The 18,896-nt window shown below is 48.6% G+C and overlaps 2 protein-coding genes across 2 annotated transcripts in view; both read left to right on the top strand.

The window, feature by feature from the left end:
* The first annotated feature begins 7,209 nt into the window (after positions 1 to 7,209).
* On the top strand, positions 7,210 to 13,206 carry SERPINA5 (serpin peptidase inhibitor, clade A (alpha-1 antiproteinase, antitrypsin), member 5). Its single transcript, XM_006879194.1, has 4 exons — positions 7,210 to 7,825; positions 11,594 to 11,864; positions 12,251 to 12,398; positions 13,015 to 13,206. Exons 1-4 carry the CDS (start codon positions 7,210 to 7,212, stop codon positions 13,204 to 13,206), a joined length of 1,227 nt encoding a protein of 408 aa, XP_006879256.1.
* A 1,270-nt stretch (positions 13,207 to 14,476) lies between these two features.
* LOC102870706 (alpha-1-antichymotrypsin-like) overlaps positions 14,477 to 18,896 on the top strand; it is a 32,954-nt gene continuing 28,534 nt past the window's right edge. Inside the window, exon 1 of the mRNA XM_006879193.1 lies at positions 14,477 to 14,530. Within this exon, the coding sequence (XP_006879255.1) occupies positions 14,477 to 14,530 (54 nt within the window). The remainder of the gene's footprint in view (positions 14,531 to 18,896) is intronic.

Genomic DNA, 18,896 nt, shown 5'->3' with positions numbered 1-18,896 from the left:
AGAGGTGTCTCTGCTGGACAGAGGGGATCGAGAAGGGTCTCCATAGTGACAGAAATGAAGGACGGAAGGAGCTGAGTGTCTACTAGCTTAATGGCGTTGGCATGCTACCAGTCTGGCCAGCCTCTCAGTTTCCTTATCAGTAAATGGGGGGTGGGGGGAATTAACCCCCTATTCTCACTGTGGAGGCAAGGAAGTAGGGCTGTGTTAGCCCCCCAGGCACATGCAACAATGACTGCAGCGTTCTTGTGTCACAGCTAGTGGGGGCACAGGTGCTCTAGCACCCCACAGGTGGAGGTTGGAAGGCTCTGACTTCATATTACAATGCAGGCATTGGACTACCCCCTCGGGGCCCAGATCATTTGGTCCCAGGTGTCAGTAGCACTGAGACTGGGATTCCTGAATGAGGACGAGGGGATGCAATGCGGAGACACAGAAGGACTCCGTCCCCGAGGCTTGCACTGTTTTCCATGCCACAGTCTCTGGCAAAATAGGAGGAAAGTTGTAAAAATAGAATCCTTTCCCTTGGAGAAGTGACTGTGCACGGGGATGTTCTCACCTCCTTTCCCACCTCTAATCCCTCTACTGGCCACTCTGAATTTGTCTTAAATCTGCTTGACGCACTCCACCCTGGCAGAAGTCCCTCTATCCTTCACTGGACCCCAACAGCCAGCTCCTGCAGTCATTGCCCCGTGATCCAGAGGTTCCCTCCACGTATTGGGGTTTCTGGGAGAAGTCAGACTTTGGTTTGCACGCTCACTTACAAGGTTCTTGGGGGTCCCCTCTAATCCCACATCTCTTTTCAGTTCCCCACAGCTGTCCAACACTGGCCCTTGGGTGTCCCATGTCCGGCTCACTCTACTGAAAATGGGGACGCCTCTTTCTCACCTGAGCCTCAGGCCTCTGGCTTCAAGGCCCCCTCTCAGTGACTGAGGGTAGTTGGCCCCTGACACTCTACTGCTATTCACTGGTCATTTCTCTTAAAGCCCCCTCAGTTATTATTATTGTGGCCATAGTGTTGATTCCCCTCTTAGGGGCCCTAGAGGACAAAGCAGAACTGTCCCATGGAGCTTTCCAGGTTATAAGTCATTATGGCAGCCACTGAGTGGGTTTGAACTGCCAACCTTTTCATTAGCACCTTAGCACTTCACTGCTGGACCACCAACACCTCTTTCCCTTACACACATGTGAATCCCAGTGAATCTGGACTGCTTTTATCAGCTCTTCTCCTTGCTCGAATAAGCGCTGGCAGCGGAGAGAGCTCTTCAGTCAACAAAGCCCTTTGGTAGGATGAACGAGTGAAGGAAGGGGACTGGTCCTCTGTAATGCAGTGGAGCTGGAACCCACACAGCCACTGAGTTACAGACACAGAGCCAGGCTGGGCACTCCATCCTTGCTCACGTCATTCACACCACACAGCCCAGGGCTCCCCTCTGTTTCCCGATGTGTGAAAGAGGATGTCCGTCTGTCCAGAGCAGTTTCACTTTTTATTGCTGCCTTTCTCGGAAGGGTGCCATCCCTGGGAACATGGAAAAGCCCACTGATGTGTTTTAGCTTGAGTTCATTATTTAGCAATGTAACAGCATCCTGAGCTGGGGCAGGGCCAACACTGTGACCATTAGGGGGCCGGTGCATCTGCAGGAACTCTGACCCCAGGGGCTGAGACTGGAGGACCCTTTGGAGACCCTGTGGGGAGCCAACGTGGTCCTGGGCTCCCGCTCCAGAGCAGACCTGCCCCTGGCTCAGGGACTGATGCCTAAGGAGTTAGCAAACCTAAAACAGAAGTTTGAGGACCTCCTCTTGCTGGAGCTTCCTGCACCTCTATTTCATCCCCTGCAGTCCCAATACTGATGTTGGTACAGATTTAAAGTGCAAATGAAGATATTCAGGGGAGCAGCTCTGGAGATGCCCAGGGCGGAGGGGGCAGGGCAGCAGGAGCGGGTGGGAGGTGGGACCTGGTCTCAGAGCTCCGGAAGGGAGAAAGGTGGAGCAGGCCAGGGAGTGGATTTGAACCCAGGCTCCGTTACTGAGACAAGCATTGCATTTTTTCTGAGCCTCAGCGTATTCATCTGTAAAACGGGCTTAGTCATGATTACTTTGGATGAAGACTTGGATATGGTCAGTGGACATCGATACAGAATCTCTAGCAGGTACTTAGCAAATCAAATCAAATCAGGTGGGACTCACGGCCACCCCACATGCGTGGAGTAGAATTTCCTTCCATGGGTCTTCAAGGTGTGACTTTTCCTAAGCAGATCTCCACGTCTGACTTCCAGGGTGCCTCTGAGGAGATTTGAACCAACTACCTCTTGTTAGTAGTTGAGTGTTTGATGGTTTGCACCACCTAGGGACTCTCTCGACAAATCCTACTGCTGATAAAAACTAGAGAAAGAGTTGATTTAGGTGGAGTAAGGAGCTGCAGCCCAGGAAAGTCTGAAGGGAGCTGGACCCTCTCCCCAGAGACCCTGCCTTCCGGGGAGACCCAGGGCACTCAGACAAGTGACTCCTGGCATCTGATCTCTGGGGTTCACCTGGGGGAGATGGGCAGATGTGTCCTGGCACACAAAGGGGTCCTTTTTGTCTCAAGAAGAAACAGAACATTTAGGGGGAGCTCTGGTGGCCTAGTGGCAAGGACCTGCAACTACAATCCCAGAGGTGAACGGTTCGAACCCACCAGATGCTCTGCTGGGGAAGGAGGGACAATCTCCTCCTGTACCAGTCAGATCTGATTTGACGGTACACGCACACAAAAATAATAAAATTAAAAAAAAAAATTTTTTAAAAAAAGAAGAAACAGAACATTTAAAACTAGGAGAGGCTAGTACAAAGTCAGCAGACCTGAGCTGGATGGAGGTGGGAGGCTACAACTCCAGCCTCTGGGCCACAGGGAGCAGGAAACGTTCTCTGGGCTGGGTTTTTGATACCTTTCTGCAAAGGGAAGGCTTTCTTTTTCCCTCTTCTCCTTTTACCTCCTCCCTCTCTCTCCTTCTCTTCCCCTCCCTTCTCATCTCTTTACCTCTCCCCACCCTCCCCGCCCCTCCACTCCCCTCTATTCCATTCCCCTAACATGCTTTGAACTGAATTTTTAGAAGGACCCTGGAAACAGACTTGCACTGATGATTCTCACACTTGGCAAAAGGGCCCCCCGTGCTGTCCCTCCTGAAGACATTAAGCCCCCACACATGCTTTTCTCTGAGGGCCACCCTCCCCAGGACGGGGGCGTGCCGGATGGGAAGACCAGACTTATCTACAGAGAAGAGGTTATCAGGGAACACAGAATCCGGAGGCTGGGGTACAATTAAGGGAGTACACATATCCGAAGAAGCCCCACATATGCTGGGTAGATCTGTGGGCTCTGGGGGCCAGAACTAGGTTAGCCAATTACACAGCCTCTCTGAACCTCAGATCTTCGTTAAGTGCCCTGGGGTTGATGCTGACTCACTGGGACCCTCTACACAGGGTACAAAACCCTCCTGTTCTCACTACGTTGTCGCTGTCATTGTTTGGTGCTGTTGTATGGCTCAGAGTGACCCTGTGAACAGCCAGGCTGAACACTGCCCTAGTCTGTGCCGTCCACGGCGTCTCTGACATCCTTCAGCCCAGTGCTGCAGTCTCTGTGTTGATCCATCTCCTTGAGGGTCTTCCTCTCCTTCACTGACCCTCCATCTTTCCAAGCATGAGGTCCCTTTCCAAGAAATCGACGTTCCTAACAAAACTAACAACAAGAAGCCGTTCTCACTGTAGCAGGCAGCAGCCTGCTGTGCTCAGGCTCTTCATGGGCTCCTTTTCAGAAGTAGATTGCCAGACCTTTCTTCCTAGTCTCTCTTACTCTGGATATCCCACTGGAACTTGTTCACTGTGAGCGACACGACTGGTATTTTAATGACCAGAGATCTTAGATGATGTAATCCACGGTGAATTCAGGGGCTAACCCAAAGGCTGCACCTCTCTCCGGCAGTTCAAATCCACCGTCATGGGAGAAAGAGAAGCTGTCTTTTCTCTTGTGCCGTTTTGCAGACTCAGAAATCCACTGGAGGGTCAGCCACCCGTGTGGCCCAACTCGATGACAAGGAGTTGAATTGAGTCACTATCAGTGTCCTGATGCTCCACAAGCCATTATAGGACAACAGCCTGACGGAGGGGTGGTGCAACCTCAGGGTTCCCAACTGTGAATGCAGCTTGGAGAGAACCGAGCATGAAGAAGTTGTGTGAGGTTCTGTGTGACTTGAGGTTCTGCAGATGGAATTCTGAGTGTTAGAAACGTGGTTCACCCTGAGCAGCCGCTGAGCACAGGTTGTTGAAACTGCAGTAACCACCGCCTTCTTGACAGTGTTGATAAAGAAAAAAAAAAGAAAGAAACGTGGTTCAGTGTCACAACAGAAACACAGGGAAAGTCTTTTACTCCTGCAGAAGATTGCTGGGGCGGACCGGGGTCTGACCAGCAAGCACACCGATGGGCAGTCTGCTGGGGTTTTTATCTCTGAGGCAAGAGCTCAGACTGCAGCTCACCCTGTTGGTCAAGGGTTTCTTGTTCCTACCTGGTTTTCTGATTTGACCTGTGCTTGAAAGGAAGGGGCTTGAGAGGAGAGGGCTAGGGCTTGAAGATGTATGAAAAGTCTTTGTTTCACAGGACGATAATGCACCAGGAACTGGCCTTGGCTGGTTCACAAGAAGAGTACAAGGACAAGGGAGTTTCTGTTAGTAATTTTCAGAAAAGGATTTCTGTTTCAGCTTTAATTCCATCATATAACTTTTGAAGATCAGATACATATATTTTTCTTTCTTACTTAAAGGACCCTTGCCTCCAAGGTCAAAGTACAGTTTAGGGGCCAAGGAGTAGTGAGTGTGATCTGTGTAGGTCGTTAACGTTCATTGGATAAAAGCAAGACTATAGCCCAGAACCCTGGGGCCTCCTACACCTGTCTGTGTACCTCCCAAGCCTTCAGAGGCGCTCTACAAGCTGTTTCCAGCACCCCAGTTTGAGGCCTTTTGGCTTTGGGGACATGACCTTGCATCAGTTGCCCCACTTGTTGTGGGTCCAGGGAGCTTGAGGACATGGTGGCCACATGGGGAGAGTATCTGGAAGAGGGTTCAAGGCTAGGACTTTATACTCTCTATGTAGAACTTCGTGGTGTATATCACCCAACTTCACAAGCAACCTATGTGAGTGAGCACGGGGGTCAAGGTGGGGAGCATGTACCCCAAGGTTCAGCAGGGGAAGTGTGACCCCCAGTGGGGGGGCGATAACCACTTGATGGTAGATGAGAAGCAGCCCAAATATCAGTGCAAGGAGACACTGGTCACTTCCCCCTGTGCCACTCCCCCCAACTCTGCAGTCACGTGTCTCCACAATGCCTCTGGGCGCTGCACCCCGAGACGACCATGGGGGCACTGTGCCCGCGTCTGGCTCCTCCACTCAAAGTCCCCACAGTGGCCCTTCTCGGTCACTTCCTTCTTGCAAAGACAGGTTCGTGGGCTCCATCGGTCTTCATGTCCTAGGATGGCCATCACGAAGTCCAGCAAAGCTGCGTGCTGTCCAGTGTGAACGGACTCATCAGAGCTGACACCCCAGGAAGTTTTCAGGGACAGCAAACCTCACAGGAGGGGGTTACGTTTCCTTCTCCCACAGAGCAGCTGAGGGGTTCAAACCGCAGGCCTTTGGGATTGCAGTGCAGCGTCCTACCACGAGGCCACCAGAGCTCCTGCAGAGTGGCCCAAGAGAAATTCCTCTTCTCACAGCGATGGCAGCTGGGAGGCCAAGGTCAGGGTGTCAGCGGGTCAGCCACGCCGAAGGTTCCTTCTGTTCCCACGCCCTTGCCAGCCACAGCTGGCCCAGGAGTTCATGTTGCATGACTTTCCTTCATCCCCCATCTCTGTCTCCTTCCCTCTTTTATAAGCACATCATACATATTGGATTGGGACCCACCCTTTCCAGTATAAAGTGCTTTGGTGATGTGGTAGCTTAAGTATTACACTCCTAGCAGAAAGGTCGCCAGTTCAAACCCAGCAACCTGCTTCCAGAAACGTTTGTAGCCTCAGATACCTACTGGGGCAGTTCTGCTCTGTCCTGTGGGGTCTTGGTGAGCTAGAATTTGGTGAGGGACACAAGTCAATTCGTTCCACTATTCTTAGGTGGAGGTCTGATGGGAGAGGGAGAGGTCTGATGGGAAAGGTGGGGAGATCTGTGCTCCCTTGGGAGGATTGTGCCATCACAACTGGGCCCCCCAACATGAATGCAGCCTGAATGAGGACCCCCACCCCGTGCACACTGTCAGTCCTGAACCATCCTCATGTTGTGCCCCAAATCCAGTTCCCCCCAAGTCACCAAGGAGCCAACACCGATGCAAGGGCAAGAGGGAGTTTATTTCAGATTCGAATCCGGGCCGCGCTCCAAAGCGTGCCAATACAGCAGGACACATGCGTGGCTTTCATTCTCTCTCCAGGTTCATAGGGTTTCCGGAGGCAAGCTATTTACAGATGTGGATGTCACTCCTGCTTCCAAGCTTGTCCTCATAATAATCCACTATAATCATAACAGGCCTTTCATGGACTGATTTCCAGAAGTAGATTGGCCAAGCCTTTCTTCCTAGTGGCTTAGTCGCAAAGCTCTGTAGAAACCGGTTTAGTGTCACAGCAACGTGCCAGCCTCCGCTGACAGACAGGTTCTGGCCACATGGGAGGTGGGTTGACCAGGTGACCAGCAGGGACTCATTCAGAAGTTGTGTCTCCTACACTGAATCACCAGTGGCCCCAAGGTGAAGGTTAGAGGCCAGGAGCGGATAGAAGCTTCTAGTTCCCTTGGAAACTTAGAGGTGCTGCTGTACCAGGTCACAGGGGCTGCTCCACACTCCCGACCTGGGTGAGATGAAGGAACACCCCTGCCCCCCACTCATCTGGCCAATGATGGGAAGATCCCTCGCTGGTGGCCAGACTCTGCAGCAGGCTTGAACCTCCTCCACCTCCTGCTTCCTCTCTCTGCTGTTAGATGTCCACATCCCCAAGTCTATACCCTCTGCCCACTCCTCACTCTCCCCTCATGGGCACCACCGTCTCTGTCATGATGTCCTGCCCAAACACAGGTTCAGGGCCATGTTACTGTCCAGGACGTCAGTCTTGTGCACCCTGTAATCCTGTCCCTTTCTCCCAGCCCCCCAGCTCAAGATCACCTTCTCTGAGAATGCTTTCCTCCTTCTAGAACCAGCAGTAGCCACGATGCACCTCGTCGTCTTCTTGGGCCTTGTCTTTCTCAGCCCTGGAGTGACCACCTGGGGCCGCCGTAACTCTCATGGGTTGAGAAAGAGAGGTGAGGAGAAATCCAGAGATGTCATGGGACCTGCCCAGAGCAATGGCTTTGCCTTTGACCTCTACAGAGTCTTGGCTTCAGCCGACCTCTCTAAGAACATCTTCTTCTCGCCCCTGAGTGTCTCCATGTCCCTGGCCATGCTCTCCCTGGGGGCCCGGTCCCACACAAAGACACAGATCCTGCACGGCCTGGGCTTCCAACTCCAGGAAGCTCAGGAGAGAGAACTCCACAGGGCCTTCCAGAAGCAACTGCAGGAGCTAGACCTGCCCAGTGACAACTTCCAGCTGAGTCTTGGCAATGCCTTGTTCACGGACACAACCATGAACATTCAGGACGCCTTCCTGAGGGCCGTGAAGAGCCTGTACCTGGCGGACATCTTCCCTAGTGACTTTAAGAATGACCAAGCAGCCAAGAAGCAGATTAATGATTATGTGGCCAATCAAACAAATGGCAATATCGTAGACTTGATTAAGCGCCTGGATAAGAAAACGATAATGGTCATGGTCAATTACATTTTCTTTAAAGGTAAGACCCTAGCCTTGTGCTTTGATCTCTCCAAAGAATACCCCAGCCCCCTGGAGGCAAAGAAAAGGAGTGAGCTGGTGCTTCCTGATGCCTTTGATAGCACAAAACCTGCTGGTATCTGCAAATGGGGGTGGGGGGGTGTCCTCCTCACTTCTGGGGCCCCACGTGTCAGTAGAGCTCTGTTCCAGCTGGTTCTCAGTGGCTAGTTTTCTGGATGTGAGTTTCCAGGCGTCTCTTCTGAGGCATCTCTGAGCGGACTCAAGCCCCCAGCACCTAAAGGTGTCAGTGAGAGTCCTCTCACTGTAGAAATGTCCTTCACCTGGGAGGAGCTTCCAGGGATCAGGGAGGAGCTCCAGGGATGCCTGGAGACACCCCTTTCACTACAGAAGAAAGCTCATTGCTATCCAGCCGGAACTAATTCATAGCTGACCCTCCGCTGGGTCCCCAAGGCTGAAAGTCCCATGGGAGGCCTGTCTTTCTCCCTTGGAGCAACTGGTGGATTCGAACCTCAGGAGAGCCACACACAGCCTGTGGTTAAGCAGCACAGCTCCCTAGGAACTAAGCCACTGAAACTTGCAAACTTTGTCCTAACCTGCCCACCATGTCAAGGGAAAGGCCCCACAGCTAAGGAAGGTGGGCATGTGGGCTGATGGGGACTCACAAAGTTTCATAACCTCTCTCTCCCTCACCCACTCCTAGGGGCTATTTGCTTAGCTGAGGAATTCACAGGCCAGGGCCTCTTCTGAGTCTCCACTCTTATCCCTGCGCAGCACGAGCTGACAGGAGTCTTTATCTCCTGACACTGTGTCAACACCCCTGTGCCCATCAGCCCACACACCAGCCTCTCTTGTGGGGGCTGAGCGCCCCAGAGCCCTGGCTGAGGATGGGAAGGAGGGAAATGCTGTGTCCCTCCACTACCCTAAAGGACAGTGTTCCAGTGTTCCATACAACCTTTCTTCACAAAGTGAAATGGTGTAAGGCGAAGGGCAATCACCATTACAATTGTTGTCAGTGTTGTGTACCACTGAGTCAATACTGACCCATAGTCGACCCTCCAGTGGGTTTTGGAAGGCAGTAAATCACTTGGGAGGAGATTGCCCACCTTTTTCCTGCATGACAGATGCATTCAAACTAAGCACCTCCACGCTGGCAGCCTAATTCCTTACCTCTTAGCAGCCAGATCTCCCTATCCTGTGTCCTTATCCTATGTCCCCCTGATGTACATGGGAAACATTTTCAAGGATTTCTAGACCCCAGGCTTAACCTCTGAAATCCTACCAAATAGCACATACAACCTCACATAACACCTACATACAGTGCACAGACCCAGTCCACGTCCATGGAAACCTGATGCGGAAGACGAGGGTGGTGCCTGCTGAGGTAGCTCGCCAAGGACGCGCTCACTGCATTTACCATTTTTAAAAACATAACATCGAGTCGTCTTGAAATGTTTGTTGATTAGTGAAAACAGATATTAATGTAGATCTTTTGCAAAAGCAGAGTACCCCGAAGTGAGCTTTCCAAAAGCAGGGAGTTGGGGGTACCTGTAGAGGAAGAGGAAGGGAGGCAAAAGAGGAAAGAAGAGAGGAGAGGCTGGAAGCAGGGAGAAGGGGAAGCGGGCAGGGCAGGAGGGAAAGAGCAGGAAAGGAGGGCAGAGGAAGAGGAAGCGCAGAGGAGGGAGAGAAGGGGAGGAGAAAACCCAAGAGGAAGGGGCAGAGGGGAACAGCAACTCACTGTGCAGCTGGACCAGACTCGGAGCTGACCCTCCAGAGGGTTTTCCGAGCGGCTGTGAATTGGGCAGCAGGAGATTACTCGTCTTCCCTCCCACGCTAGTGGATTCAAAGTACCAGGAGTGGCCCCTTTAGGTGAGCAGCTCAACTCCCCAGAGACTACCCTACCAGTCGTCATTGTGTGTGTGGTAGAGTGGGAACGGACCCTCCAGTGGCTTTTCAGAGGCAATAAATCACGAGGAGCTTGATCATCCTTCTGTGGAGCAGCTGGTGCGTTTGAACCGTGTGCCTTTGGGTGGGCAAGCATAGCTTCTTACCAGTAGGCCAGCAGAGAAACCTTGAAAGAAAAGGAGACGTGCATAGAAGCAGGAAGGAGAGAGGAGGGAGGAGAGAGGGGTCAAAGGAGGCAGAAAGGAATAGAAGGAGAGGGAAGGGGGAGGAGGGGCGAAGAAATGGGAGGGGGAAAGGAGGGGGGAAGGAGCAGAATGAAGGAGAGGGAAGGGAAGTGGTTAATCCCCTCCTCCCTCAGGGATTTATCTATGGTTGCAGAGGAGAAGTGTCCAAGCAGTTTGGATTCTAACTGTGCCTTCCCCTCCCTTAGACTAGACTCTCCCCTTACCAGGCTCAGACTACAGCTGAGAAAGAAGTGAAGTGAGGACATGAGAGGGAGCCTAGGTGGCTTAGTGTTAAGGAGTTTCACTGCGAAACCAAAGTTGAGCAGTTCAAATCCAACAAGTGCTTGTGGGAGAAAGATGGAAAATCCCCCATGGATTTAATTGCCTCTGAAAAGCCACTAGAGGGTCAGCTGAGTTCGTTCCAAAACTAAAGTGCACAACAACAATGACTTTCGATAGCTACTAAATGGGGTAGCTCTTATAGCCAAGTGTTAAGAAGTTGTGCTAGAGTCCCAAAGGCATGTGGTTCAAATCCACCAGTTGCTCTGTGGGAGAAGGTTGAGAAGTCTCCTCCTGTCTCCTTTGAAAACCCACTGGAGGGTCAGCTACAGGTCAGTTCCAACTTGACAGTACACAAAACCAACAACAAATAAGTTATCAGGGTCTAAGTCTGCTAGCCCCTCTGTGGAGAAAGTGGGGGACAGACTGCTTCTATAAATATTGCATTGTCTGGTTGCATGTCATTGAGTTGTTTTCCACTCCTAGTCAATTCATGTGTAGCAAAATAAAACACCATCATTGTAATCACTGCTGCTGCCCACTGCTGCAGCCACTGTCGGTGAAGATTGCAGCCCTGGGAAACCCTGGGACAGTTGTCTGCCTCAGGGAGTCCCTGTGAGTTCGAGTCCGCTCAGTAGTTGTGGTTAGGTTTCAGTTCTGAGTGCAACATGAAGATCTTGCTTTAGATCTCTTCTAAAGAGGTGGACACACCTAAGTGTAGCCCTCTCATCAAAAATCCGAGAAGTAGCCAGAGAAGAAAGCATCATTCAGACTTCCAGTGGGGAAATAGAATGCATTTCCAAAGCCCTCTCCCAGACTCAGCTCAAAATGCTGTATCAGGAAGAGAATGACAAGCAAAATCCCTCTCACAGGTATCATGCTCACTGTTATCTGTACCTCCCCCTTCTTCATTTAGGGACTTGGCTTCAAGCACGGGAAATCCAAAGTCGCTGGTAGCCTAGTGGGTAGGGAGATGCACTGCCAACCCAAAGATGAGTGGTTCAAATTCACCAATTGCTCTGTGGGGAAAAGATGGATAATCTCCCATGAGATTTACCGCCTCTGGAAACTCATGAAAGTCTCTGCTATGAATTGATTCTGACTCAGTGGCAGTGAGAGTGAGTTAGTAAGTGGTGAAGACCTCCAATAACATGAAAAGTAGTTTCCTGGTGTGTGAATGTGGAAGGAAGGATCCTTCCAAAAGTTAATGGATATCCCCTAAATGAGAAAGAGATCTGCTGCAAAGAACATTGTTCCAAATGTTGATCTTTGTTGACTTATACTTCCTGTCCCCAATCTTTCTAACTTGGAGCTAATTCTTGAACAAAGTCCCATCGATTTTTCTTTTTCATGTACAACTTTAGCTAAATGGAAGACAAGCTTCAACCCTGAAAAAACTCGGCAGAAGGACTTCCATGTGAGCACAAAGAAGGTGATCCAGGTGCCCATGATGAACAAGGAAGACTTCTACCTCTTCTTGCAGGACTCGAAGCTCGACTGCACGGTGGTGGGCATCCCCTACCAAGGCAATGCCACGGCCCTCTTCGTTCTCCCCAACAAAGACTCCATGAAGCAAGTGGAGAGTGGGCTGAATGCCAAAACCTTACAGAAGTGGCTTGAGATGCTCAGAAGACGGTATGTCAAATTCCACCTGGGCCATCCTGACCCTAGACACCCCCAGGGAGGCATTTTTTGCTCTCCTAAGGCTCCTTAAAGAGAGGTGGGGTAATTTCCTTCATCCCAGGGGCAGCTTCCAAATCTAGAGCCATCACTCGATGTCACAGGCCGGGAAGTTGGCTCAGCTGAGGGAATGAAAAGTTCTTTGCACAGGGTGATGCTAGACAGGATGACAGCCGCCTCCAAGTGAGCACTCAAGTCCAAGTCCAGAGTGAACTGAGCTCCACCCAGATGAGGACTGTGAAGGAGGTGTCGGAGCATTAGGAAGCACAGAGAAGACTGCTAAACGAGCTCAGAGAGTTAGAATTCTATAGGAGTTGAAAAGGGTCTTTTTCTCTTTCCAGGAAGTTTGAGATTTACCTTCCCAGATTCTCCATCGAGGGTTCCTATGAGCTGAAGAATGACCTTCCTAAGCTGGGGATCCGTGAGATCTTCACTTCCCAAGCTGACCTGAGTGGTATCACTAGCCTCCCAAACATCTATGTGTCTGAGGTAATTCTGGATTTCCTAAGCACCAGCTTTCAGAGAACCTCTCTCATTCACCAACCTCCTCTTTCATTCACACCTCTCTACCTCTCCCTCCCGCTCCCTCTCCCCCTCCTCCTTCTCTCTCCCCCTCCCCCCTTACATCTCTCTGTGTACATGTCCTCCTCTCTTTCTCTCCTTCCTTCTCTCCTCTTTACCCTTAAGAAAGAACCAAAGATTTCACGGTTTGTCTTACCTCTGCCATGAAAATTCACAGCCCCCCACCCCCACCCCGTGCCTTAGGGGAAGGAGTCCTATATTAAGCTCCTTCATTTACTATTAATAGCTGCTTGACCTCCAACAAGTTACTTGATCTCTCTGAGTATCTTTTCTCTCATTTAGAAAACTCAGAGTCACCCTTACTCCCAGAAATGTCACATGAGGGTTCAATGTGTGCAGTCACTCCTGAGACAGCAGCTGGTGCCCAGCACCTGCTCAGGGGCTTTCCTTCCTATGCCCTTCGTGGCTGAGTCACATGGGATGTTGAAACGGACAACACAGGAACAGAGCCCACAGGACACTGTCTGTTATAGGACGTTGCCCAGCCCTCCATGGTTCAGTGCTGTTTATGTCTCTCCTGCAGATTGTGCACAAGTCCATGGTGGAAGTAGATGAGTTGGGAACCACAGCATCTGCTGCCACAGAGATAGGCGTCTCTTTCAGGTCAGCCTGGAGACACACTCCTGTGATTATACTCGACAGGCCCTTCCTGATACTCATTGTTCATGACAGAACAAACAGCATCCTCTTTCTTGGGAAAGTGAACTACCCCTGAGATGGGGCTTCTGTTGAAAGACTTCAAGCTTCCATGGTGAAAAATGGGGGACTCTTTACTGGTGGTTAGTGATACCCTCATGTTTAGTTAACTAATGAGAAGTAATAAATAATAATGGCATTGATGTATTGATGATTACTTCCTTTCACACCATTTCAAGCCACAAGTGCTCTTCAAGGACATATTCTCTTCATCTTTTAATAAGTGGGGAGTAACTCTGGGTTCCAGTGACGATGACTTACCCTAAGTCATACAGCATAATAGTGGCAGAAAGAGGCCTAGAGTCCCAGAAGACTGAAATCCAAACCACGGCCACGTAGATGGTGATCTCACGGATGAGGTCCACTGGGAGGCATATCTCCAAACCTGAGCATCAGGTATGATATGCTGATTGATGGATGACCCTTTTCTCAACAATACCTCTTGTCATGGCCTGGAAAGAGCATTCAATTGAATACGAGAAAAGAGTTTTCTATCTCTAGTCTTCCCCAGCTGTGTGGCATTGGGCAGTATTATCCCTCTCGGGACCTCATCTCCGCATGTGCACCGTAAAGGATCAATGCAGGTGGTCTTCCATGTGTCTCAGTCACCTAATGTTACTATAGCAGAGATGCCACAGCTTTAACAATCAAGTTCACTCTCTCAGTGTTTAGGTGACAAATCCAGGATGACAGCTCTAGAGGAGAGGCTTGCTTTCTGTTGGTTCTGGAGAAAGGTCCTTGTTTCCTTCTGAATCTGAAGGCTCATGGTGCTTGGAGAGTTCCATGTGTGTGAGCCCTCCTCTATGTCAAGGAGCTTCCCAGCACGGGAAATATGGTGGTGCTGAAGGCTCTGCTTTGATAGCTTCTTTCTTCTTTTATCTCATGTAAGCAAAAGGATACTGCAGCCCACACCCCAAGGTAACCTCTCAGGTCTGACCTCACTAAGGATGCTTTATCCCACCCTGATGTCCTTTCAACTGTTTGGCTGACGTCAACACAGGGAATAACTACATTACATAACTGTCTCTATCACAGCCTCATTAATATCTGTGAAGTTAGGATTTACAACAAATAGGATAATTACATTCTTTGGAGAACCAGAAAACCAGCCAAGTTGACATGCATTTTGAGGGGACATAATTCAATCCATGACACACAGATTCTTATGTTAACAAAGGGAAATGAATCCTTGAAGTGACAGCAGATTAGGTACACCTTCAATCATGGCTGATTCCAATACACTCCAGTGCCATTGGTTCTCTTCAAAAGCCAGGAGACCCCAGGCAGAGATGGCTTATGGGAGGATCATAGTTCCCAAGTACGATCTCATGGGCCTGGTTGAGGTAGGGAGAAAAGCCTTTGCTTAAAAATATGTTCTGCTTACTGATGGCACCATTGACTAACTTTATAAATTAAAAAAAAATCATTTTGTACACCTGAATCGCTGTCTGTATGGAGGCAAAACTTGGAACGGTGACATTACTACCTTACGGTTCTCTAGGTTTGATGCTGGACTTTCACTTGAACAGCCATGTGAAAAACCAGTTGTCCCCGAAGCAAGAACTAGAAGATACCTAACTGCCACTACCACCATCCTTCTCCACCCCACCCCACCCCCACCCGCTGACTAAGATCTAAATAGAAGGCTCCTTCAGACAGAGAGGGCAAAAGATGGAAATCAAAGAATCAAATTCATAGTCAAAAAACACCAGATGTACTGATCTCACTAACACTTGAAGAAGCACAGAGACCATGACCCTAAGACACCCTTCTGACCTAGAACCAGCTTCCCAAAGACCACTGTCCAACAAAGAAATGTTGTTTGTGTTGTTATGTGCCGTCGAGTCGCTTGCAACTCATAGCAACCCTATGTACAACAGCCCTAAACTCCGCTCTGTCCTGTGCCAATCGCACCGTCTCTGATACACCCATCCCGATTACCCCAGTCACTGAATCAATCCACCTCATAGGGGACCTTCCCCTTCTGCGCTTTCCCTCCACCCTCCCAAGCATGATGTCCCTCTCCAAGGACCTGTCCCTCCTTGCAACATGTCCAAAGTATGTTAGAGGGAGCCTTAGAATCCTTGCCTCCAAGGAGCAGCTCGGTTTGACCCTTTCCAGGATGAATCTGTTTGTTTTCCTAGCAGTCCACGATACTCTCAATACTCTTCTCCAGCACCACAGCTCAAAGGCATCAACTCTCCTTCTATCCTTCTTAGTCATTGTCCAACTCTCTGATGCATAACAAGTGATAGCAAAGACCATGGACTGTATCAGATGCACCTTAGTCTCCAAAGAGACACCATTGCTCTTCAGTGCTTTGGAGAGGTCCCTAACAGCAGACTTTCCCATGGAAATGCATCTTCTAATTTCCTGGCTGCTGGTGCTGAGAGTGTTGACTGTGGAGCCAAACAAACTGAAGCTGTGAACAATCTCAATCTCTTCACCATCCATCCTGATGCTGCCAGTTGGCCCAGTGGTGAGAATCTTTGTCTTCTTGACATTGAGCCTCAATCCATATTGGAGGCTGCAGTCCTTGACCCTCTGCAGCAAGAACTTCAGGTCCTCCTCAGTTTCAACAAGCAAGGTTGTATCATCTGCATATCACAGATTGTTGATAGATCTTCCACCAATCATGACTCTACATTTCTCCTCCTAGAGCCCAGCTTCCCAGATAATCTCTTCCGCTTACAGGTTGAAAAGGTATGGAGACAGGACACATCCCTTATGTATGCCCTTCCCAATTTTGAACCATGCAGTCAGTGTTCCCTTGCCTGTTCTGACGACTGCTTCTTGGTCCCAGTATAGGTTTCTCATTAGCACGATCAAGTGTTCTGGGATTCCCATTCTCCTCAGAGTCAGCCACAGTTTGGTATGATCCACACAGTCAACTGCCTTTGCATAGTCAATGAAACACAGATCCACATTCCTCTGGTATTCCCTGCTTTCACCTAAGATCCATTTAACATCAGCTACAATATCTCTAGCACCACGACCCCTTCTAAACCCAGGCTGGGTTTAGAAGAGAACAAAGAAATAGGTATATAATAATAACATCTGAGAGAAATGTATTCTTCAAAATAATTATTGAGATAAAAAAAGATGTGATTTGCTGAAAACAAAGAAGAAGAGAAGCCATGAAGGGGTAGAAATATCAGATGAAAGGGAAGAGGTAACCCAGGACAGAAATGAGAAGAGCTCTGATTCATTTTAGGAATGCAACCACAGTCACAGGGCACCTTAGAAACACACTATTGAAGGGGAAGTTAGTTTATTTTGTAAACTTAAAAGTACAATTTAAAAAAATTAAAGATGTATAATAAAGCCAGGGCCCTGAGAGGTATGATCTGTTTGCATTGACTACTAACTTAAAGGTTAACTTTTCAAATCCACCCAGCAGCACCACAGAGAAAGGCCTGGTCATCTGTTCCTATAAACAAGACAACCAAGAAATCCTATGACGTGTTCTGCTCTGTGACACATGGAGTGGCCATGAGTTGACATTTACAATAAGTAGGCTTGATTTTTGGCCACTGAATCAAGGCTGACCTAAAGGACCCCATGGATGCCTTTTCAATGGATAACGATCTAGAAGTTCATTGTCAGTTCTTTCTACCAAGGCACTTCTGGATCAACTTGGTGTGTCCCTTCATTATCCCTGTGAGGCATGAATTATTTTTATCCCCATTTTATAGATGGAAAAGGCAAACCTTGGCCTGACAACAGAGTTGATGAGTAAGTGAACAAGGGTTTTTGTCCTAGGGACAGATTCCAGGGTCACTTTCAGCCTTGTGCTCTGTTAGGAGGAGAGGTGTTCAGGTACAAGTTTACTAAGAGGTTTCTCAGGAGAAAGGCTTGTGATATTCTTGTGAAAAACCAGCCGTTACAAACCTTATGGCGTACATGACATGTAGCTTGTCTCCATGAATCGGAGTCAACTCCATATCAATAGGGTCTTGGCATGCATGCCCGCCCTACCCTTGGTTTCTTTCATCCCAGGTCACTGAATTTAGTTTAATCCTAAGGTAGGCAAGATATTGTAGCAGCTCAGGGAGAGAATGAGAATGAACTTCTGAGGAGTCAAGAAAGGCTCCATGGAAAAGGTGACACTTGAATCTGTCCCGAAGAATAAGTAGGTATCTTAGTTTCCTAACACTGATTTAACAGAATACTACAGTTGGATGGTTTATAAGAACAGAAGTTCATTTGGGGATCCTGGCTGCCTCAGGCACATCTCACGGAGCAAAGAGGACAGTGGATTTTAAGACGGGGGGCTACAATCAGGCAAGAGACTCACTTCCATGGCTGGCACACTGAAATGTTAGTGAGGAAAGAAGCTGCCTACAAAACTCCTTGGAGAGGAACTTGTTGAGTTTGGGAGCCTGGACACATCATGCGCCAGACAAAAAAGGGCAATAGACTTTAGGAGAGGGGACTGCAATAAGGTGAGATTGCCACAGGGTTGCACTGCAGACCAGAGAAAACCTGAAGGTTTTTAGAAAAGGCAAGTTTTCCTATTCTACAGCCCCAGAAAGGACTTGCAGTAGAGAAAGTTGCCCACCTCCATAGAGTGAACACTTTAACTCTGAAATTAATCAATAATATCATAAAGATAAAGGACTATCAACAACCTACACAGACAAAATAGAAAACAGCCTAACACATACCAAGAAAATCTTCATATAATGTCAAGAAAGCAGCAACAGAGCTTCAAACATGGGGGGTGGGGGGGTGGGGGGCGGGAATAATTTAAGCCTTCTCCCAAAAAAGCAGAGCATACTGCAGATCCAAAAAAATATTCAATAGATAGGCAAAAGAAATTTATTGATGTGGAGTCATACAAACAGATACTGAAAGGTAAAAATCATGGAAGAAAGATGGGAAGACAGAAATAAAGTGAATATCCCAGCGACAGGGAACCAGAAGAAATGTACTGATGTAGATTTATATTAACATCTTCAGGAAAAGATGCAGATGGTAGAAGCAAGAATGGAAGCCACAAATAAAGCAAATACTCCAGAGAGAGGGAACAGGAGAAAATATATCAACCTAGGGGACCTTGAACAACTATGGGAAAAACTGCAAAAGAGGAAAGAATTGAAACTACAGATAAAGAGGTATAAGAACTTAAAAATATTCAGAGAATGTACAGCTAATACAGTACTGGAAATCAAAATTCAATCAAGAATATTAAGAGTGAAATAGCAGAAGTTTCCAATACACCAGCGGGGCAAAATATCAGAACAGAAGAGATGGAATAGAACTGGAAGACAAGAACCTTAATGAAGACATACTGAAGGAAAAATCAGAGTGAGACAGAAGGAAAATGAAGAAAACACTAAAAACATGTGACATCAAAAGGAGTAAGATAAGTATGATCAGAATTCCAGAACATGAGGGGGACAGGGAAATCACGGAGAAAATTGTAGAAGAGGTTGTTGTTGTTATGTGCCAGTGAGTCATTTGAGACTCATAGCTACCCTATGTACAACAGCCCTAAACCCTGCTCTATCCTGTGCCAACTGCACTGATAGGGTGGTATTAATAAGTTCAGAATTCTCTATATAGGTATCAGTTATAAAACTATAGTTCTTACTGGGAATATACCCAGAAGAGACCATAATTGACACCCAAGCAGATATATGCACACCCATGTTTATTGCAGCTTTGTTCACAATAGCAAGGAGTTGGAAACAACCTAAGTGCCCA

Source organism: Elephantulus edwardii, unplaced genomic scaffold (assembly GCF_000299155.1).
Source record: "Elephantulus edwardii isolate Elephantulus edwardi_28Jun2011 unplaced genomic scaffold, EleEdw1.0 scaffold00002, whole genome shotgun sequence".
Taxonomy (NCBI): Eukaryota; Metazoa; Chordata; class Mammalia; order Macroscelidea; family Macroscelididae; genus Elephantulus; species Elephantulus edwardii.
The sequence above is the reverse complement of the archived record's forward strand: the minus strand, read 5'-3'. Positions and strand labels throughout refer to the sequence as shown.